This window comes from Eimeria necatrix, genomic scaffold (genome assembly GCF_000499385.1).
Source record: "Eimeria necatrix Houghton genomic scaffold, Enh_scaff818, whole genome shotgun sequence".
Taxonomy (NCBI): domain Eukaryota; phylum Apicomplexa; class Conoidasida; order Eucoccidiorida; family Eimeriidae; genus Eimeria; species Eimeria necatrix.
The window spans coordinates 10,957-16,354 of record NW_013651766.1 but is presented as its reverse complement, the minus strand read 5'-3'; the positions used below and the strand labels follow the sequence as shown (position 1 = coordinate 16,354).

The following is a 5,398-nucleotide window of genomic DNA, read 5'->3' as shown; positions in this document are numbered from 1 at the left end:
CCCCCCCGGGGGCCCCCCCGGGGGCCCCCCCGGGGGCCCCCCCGGGGGGCCCCCCGGGGGGCCCCCAGGAGGGCGCCCCGCACGACGCCCCGTCCTCGGGGCCCCCCGGAGCCTCCGGGGGGCCCCCAAACACTTCGGGGGGGCCCCCCGAGGACTTCGGGGGGCCCCCGCAGGGAGGACGGCCCCCGGGGGGCCCTCCCCAGCAGCCCTGGGGGCCCCCCGGGGGGCCCCCGTAAACACCTTCTTGGGGGCCCCCCAAAGACGGTACTACGCCTTCGGGGGGCCCCGGGGGCCCCCAACTAGGGGCCTCCCCCAGGGCCCCACAGGGCACCAGCGGGGGCTCCCACTCGGGGACTTCCTGCAGCCCCTCGTGCGGGTTCTTTGGGGGCCCCCCGTGTGGGGCGCGGGGGGCCCCCCGGCCAGGGACCTCTTGGGGCCCCTCATAGGGGGCCTCCTGGGGGCCCCAGTCGGGGGCCCCCCCCGGGGGCCCCCCAAGAGCTGCTTCCGGGGGCTCCCACTCGGGGACTTCCTGCAGGCCCTCGTGTGGATTCTCAACAGGGCCCCCGCGGGGGCCCTCCCGCTGGGGGCCCCCCTGGGGCCCCCCCTGGGGGCCCCCCTGGGGGCCCCCGGGGGGCCCCCCCTGGGGGGCCCCCGGGGGGCCCCCCGGGGCCTGGGGGCCCCCCGGGGGGGCCCCCGAGCCCGCATGCAGGAGTTCCAGGAACTGCTGGAAAGTGAGGAGTTTTTCTGTTTCTGCATGCAGGGCCTCTATGGGGGGCAGCGCAGCAACAATATGTTCTTTATGTTTATCAATTTCCGTGAGAGAAAGCAGCCGAGCAGCAGCAGCATCTAAAAGGCCCTTCAGCAGCGGCAAACAGCGCAAGTCTTCTTTTCCCGAGGGGCCCCCGGGGGGCCCCGGGGGCCCCTGGGGCCCCCCTGGGGGCCCCTGGGGCCCCCCGGGGGGCCCCCAGGGGGGCCCCCAGGCGCCCAGGGCCTCCACGACCTCTTCGTAGGGCGAGAGGGGCCCCTCTGCGTCCTGCGGCGCTGCTGCGCCGCTGCTGCTGCCGCTGGCGCCGCTGCTGCCGCCGCTGCTGCTGCTGCTGCTGCTGCTGCTGCTGCTGCTGCTGCTGCTCGCCCAGAGCTCCTTCTTGGGACAATAAAAGTCCACAAAGGCGCTGCGAACTGCGGGAGGGGCTGCTGCCCAGGCTGCTCTATAAGCCCCAATGCTGGAGACGACTTGGCGGACGATCCCAGGGGCCCCCTGGGGGCCCCCCCCTTGGAAGAGGCTGGCGAGGCTGCGGCGGGCAGCAGCGGGGGCCCCCTGCAGCGGGGGGGCCCCCCGCGAGCGGGGGCCCCCCCCCAGGGACCCTGCTGCTGCTGCTGCTGCTGCCAGCAGCAGCGCAGCAACCAGGGTCACTGCCAAGCCCGAGGGCCGCCAGCGCCGAGCCAGGGCCTCGGCCCCGCGCTGCAGCCGCTGCTGCTCGAGCTCCCTCTCCCGCAGCAGCAGCTCTTCCTGCTGCTGCTGCTGCTGCTGCAGCAGGCGCTGCTGCAGCAGCAGCTGCTGCTGCTGCTGCAGCGGCGGCCGCTGCAGGTAAAACAGACGCGGGAAGGCCCCCGTGTCACTCAGATCCTCCTCACTCTCCGGCCGCCAGAAAGCCCCGCGGCTGAGGGGGCCCCCCGAGCTCCGGGGGGCCCCCGTGTCTGCTGTGTACAGCGAACTGAAGGACCCTCGGGAGAGGTGGCTTTCAAGATGAGCAACAAGAGAGTCTCTGCCGGAGAAAGCCTCCTCTGGGGGGCACGGCGTGTCCTCCATTGGTGCAGCAAGGGGCTGGGAAGTTGCTGGCGAAAGTTGCGGCGCCGTGCAGCTGCTGCAGCTGCAGCAGCAGCAGCAGCAGCAGCAGCAGCAGCAGCAGCGGCGGCGGCGGCGACGCGGGCGGACTGGGCCTGGGGACACCGAAGTTGCGGGCCATCAAGGGCAATAATTCGTTTTTAGCCAAACGCTCGGATATCTCGAGCTGCAAAGGCCGAACAAAGCCCAGGAGCAGCAGCAGCAGCAGCAGCAGCACCGAGAGCCGCAGCAGCAGCAGCAACCCCTGCAGTGAGAGTGCTGCACAACCCCCGCTGCCGCCGCACCACCGCCAAGTTGCCTCCCTACATCCAAATGATGAAAACAATTCTAATTAAAGATTAAATGGTAATTACTTTAGCCGCTGAGAAGAAGCAAACGCCCCCAGTCGGCCCCGCTCCCACAGCCCCGTTCTCTAGGGTTCTGCTCTGGCTCTTTGCTGCGGCCGGCGAGCTGCGCGTACACCGCACCTGAAGCCCTCAACTGTACCTACAGAGGAGTTTTAAAACGCCAATAACGAAGAAGGAAAACAAAACAATTCAAATTTAAAGAAAGAAAGCCTCAGCATGCAGCAATCCGCCGCAGCAGCAGCAGCTGGGGCTGCTCTGTGAGCATCGCGCAGAGCGGGCGCTGGGGGGTTCCTTTGCCTGTGGCTCGCTGGCCTCCGCCGTTTAATTGTCTTTGCTTTTCACCTGAAAGTATGCAGAAGATGCAGCAACGAAGGAAGCAAACGGTAAAGACTGCCTGCAGCAGCAGCAGCAACAGTTACGGCAGCAGCAGCAGCAGCAGCAGCGGCGGCTGCAGCAGCGGAAGCAGCAGCAGCAGCAGCAGCGCAGGCCTCACGGCCGCGCTTCCGGTGCGTGACTGGGGCTTCCCGTGTGCTTTTAAGCTTCGCTAAATTCGTAAATGAGACGGAACATTTACTGAAGCAGCAGCAGCAGCAGCAGGTGCTGCTGCAGCAGCAGCAGCTGCTGCTGCTGCAGCAACTGAGGCAGCGAAACCGCAGCAGCCATTTGGAAGCTTCTTTAAAGGGTCTATGCGACTGTCTCAGTGGACGAGACCTGCGCCAGCTCAAACCCTAAACCCTAAACCCTAAACCCTAAACCCTCGAGCTTCGCCGGGCGCGCCAAGAAAACCCTCACAAGTTTCCCGCCTTAGTCTCATAAAAGCAGCAGCCAGACACCCAGAAGCAAAAAAGAACTCTGCAGCAGCAGCAGCAGCAGCAAGACGATCCCTGGGCAGCAGCAGCAGCCGCCGCCTGCTGCTTTGACCTCCCTGCATTGTGCCACCCTGCTGCTGCTGCTGCTGCTGCTGCTGTTTCTGTTGCTGCTGCTGTTTTTCGGCCGCAGCAGCTGTTTCTGCTGCAGCTGCTTCTACAGTTGTTGCTTTCCCTCCTGCAGCTGCAGCCACTGCTGTTGCTACCGCTTCTGCTGCACTTACTGCAGCAGCAATAAAACGCTCCCTGTGCAGCAGCAGCACCTGCTGCAGCACCTGCTGCTGCAGCAGCAGCACCTGCTGCAGCAGGCAGCAGCCCCCGCTGCAGCACCTGCTGCAACAGCTGCAGCAGCAGCAGCACCTGCTGCTGCAGCGGCAGCCCCCGCTGCAGCCCCTGCTGCAGCCCCTGCTGCAGCACCTGCTGCAGCAGCTGCTGCAGCAGCTGCAGCAGCAGCAGCAGCAGCTGCTGCTGCTAGGGGCAGCGGCAGGTGATCCAGGTGGCGAGGAGGCGAAAGAGCTGCTGCTGCCCCGGCTCGTTGGGCAAGTCGTGCAGCACATCGACCCCCTTGGCAATGAAGACTTTTGGCTGCTGCTCGCCGGCCTGGCTTAGCTGCTGCATGCGCTTCTCTATCTCTTCCACGCTCGCCGCCACCTCCTGCTGCTGCTGCTGCTGCTGCTGCTGCTGCTGCTGCTGCTGCTGCTGCTGCTGCTGCTGGGAGCGCTGCTGCGGGGAGGGGGGGTCCGGCAGGTGCTGGTGGAAGTAGGGGTGCAGCTTGCGCAGCTTGGGGTGCACGTGCTGCTGCGGGTCGCCGCTGCTGCTGCTGGCGTCCTGCTGCTGCTGCTGCTGCTGCTGCTGCTGCTGCTGCGCCCCTGCAGCAGCAGCAGGAAGCGGGGGCCCTTCTATGGCCAGCAGCTGCCTGTCCCGGATCCCCGCGAGCTCCGAGAAGCAGCTAACTGGCCCGCTGATGTCGCAGAGGGGGTCGTGGACAGTGTGCAGCATCAGCACTGCAGCAGCATCTTGCTGCTGCAGCAGCAGCAGCTCCTGCGGAGTTGTTGCTGCTTCCATCTCCCACAGCAAAGGCACTGCTATTCCCGCAGGCACTCCTTCTTTGTAAGTCAGCGGGTCGGAGCTGTAGTACGCATGCAGGTGGGGGTGTCGCCGGCGGCTCTGAGCAGCAGCAGCAGCAGCAGCAGCAGCAGCAGCGGAAGTAGCAGCAGCAGCGAGAGGGGCAGCAGCAGCAGCACGCACAGCGACTCCAGCAGCTCCACCGGCAGCTGCTGCAGCGGCTGCCACCGCACAACGACGCAGCAACGTCTAGTTAGGCTTTTCCAGCAGCAGCAACACTGCAGCAGCAGCACTGCAGCAGCAGCACTGCAGCAGCAGCACTGCAGCAGCAGCAGCAGCAGCGCTGCATGCGAGCGCCCTTACCTTCCTAGGAGGAACAACTACCGCGTGGGGCCTCACTGCAGCAAATGCTGCAGCAGCAAACTGCAGCAGCCGCGACCGCTGCAGGTAGCGCCTGCGGGAGAGCTGCAGCATGGGGGAGAGCAGCACGAGGCCCTGCAGCCCAAGAGGGGCCTCAGCAGCAGCAGCAGCAGCTGCTGCTGCTGCAGCAGAGTCTGCATCCGTTGCTGCTGCTGCAGCTGCTGCTTCGGGCGTCGTACAGCACTCCATGTAGCTCTGGTTGTCTTGGAAGACGTGGCTGTAGGTGAAGTCTGCTGCCGCCGCTGCTGCTGCAGTCGGGTCTGCTGCTGCTGCTGCTGCTGCTGCTCTGTTGCGCCTTTCTGCTGCTGCCAGCTGCACCGCCCTCAGAGCCACCCAGCCCCCCAGCGAAAGCCCGACGAGAAACATGGGCACAGCCCCGTCACTGCCAGCAGCAGCAGCAGCAGCAGCAGCAGGGGCAGCAGCAGCATTAGCTGCAGCAGCAGCAGCAGCAGCAGCAGCAGCAGCACGGGCATGCGTGTCGCCCTCCAGCGTCCGCTGCTGCACTGGCGTTCGCTGCGTGCGTCGGTTCTGTCGCCTGCCGCTTCGCCGCTCGCCCCGCAGCCGCTGCTGCCGCTGCTGCTGCTGCTGCTGCTGCTGCTGCTGCTGCTGCTGGTACTCGAGCTTGAGGAGCCGCAGCAGCAGCAGCACGTCAGCAGCAAAATCGTCCAAAGACCGCACTACGCAGCGGCCCCCCCGCCACCCCTCAGAACGGCCGTGGCCCTGGAGGTCCAGCCCCACAACATCGAAGCCGAGTTGGTTCAGGCCTTCGATCCAGCTGCCTGCGTACGTCGCCCGCAGCCCCCCTGCTGCTGCTGCTGCTGCTGCTGCTGCTGCTGCTGCTGCTGCTGCTGCTG

General features: G+C 66.8%; 3 protein-coding genes across 3 annotated transcripts; all 3 read right to left on the bottom strand.

Moving 5' to 3' along the window:
• Positions 1–1,810, bottom strand: ENH_00077930 (hypothetical protein; the record flags this gene model as incomplete). Its single annotated transcript, XM_013577713.1, has 1 exon — positions 1–1,810. A coding segment is annotated over one exon (1,810 nt), but the record flags the coding sequence as incomplete, so codon positions are not given.
• Positions 1,811–2,935: 1,125 nt separating this feature from the next.
• On the bottom strand, positions 2,936–3,616 carry ENH_00077920 (hypothetical protein; the record flags this gene model as incomplete). The annotated part of the gene is made up of 1 exon (XM_013577712.1): positions 2,936–3,616. One exon carries the CDS (start codon positions 3,614–3,616, stop codon positions 2,936–2,938), a length of 681 nt encoding a protein of 226 aa, XP_013433166.1.
• On the bottom strand, positions 3,531–4,910 carry ENH_00077910 (hypothetical protein, conserved; the record flags this gene model as incomplete). The annotated part of the gene is made up of 2 exons (XM_013577711.1): positions 3,531–4,226; positions 4,488–4,910. 2 exons carry the CDS (start codon positions 4,908–4,910, stop codon positions 3,531–3,533), a joined length of 1,119 nt encoding a protein of 372 aa, XP_013433165.1.
• Between the last annotated feature and the right edge of the window lie 488 nt (positions 4,911–5,398).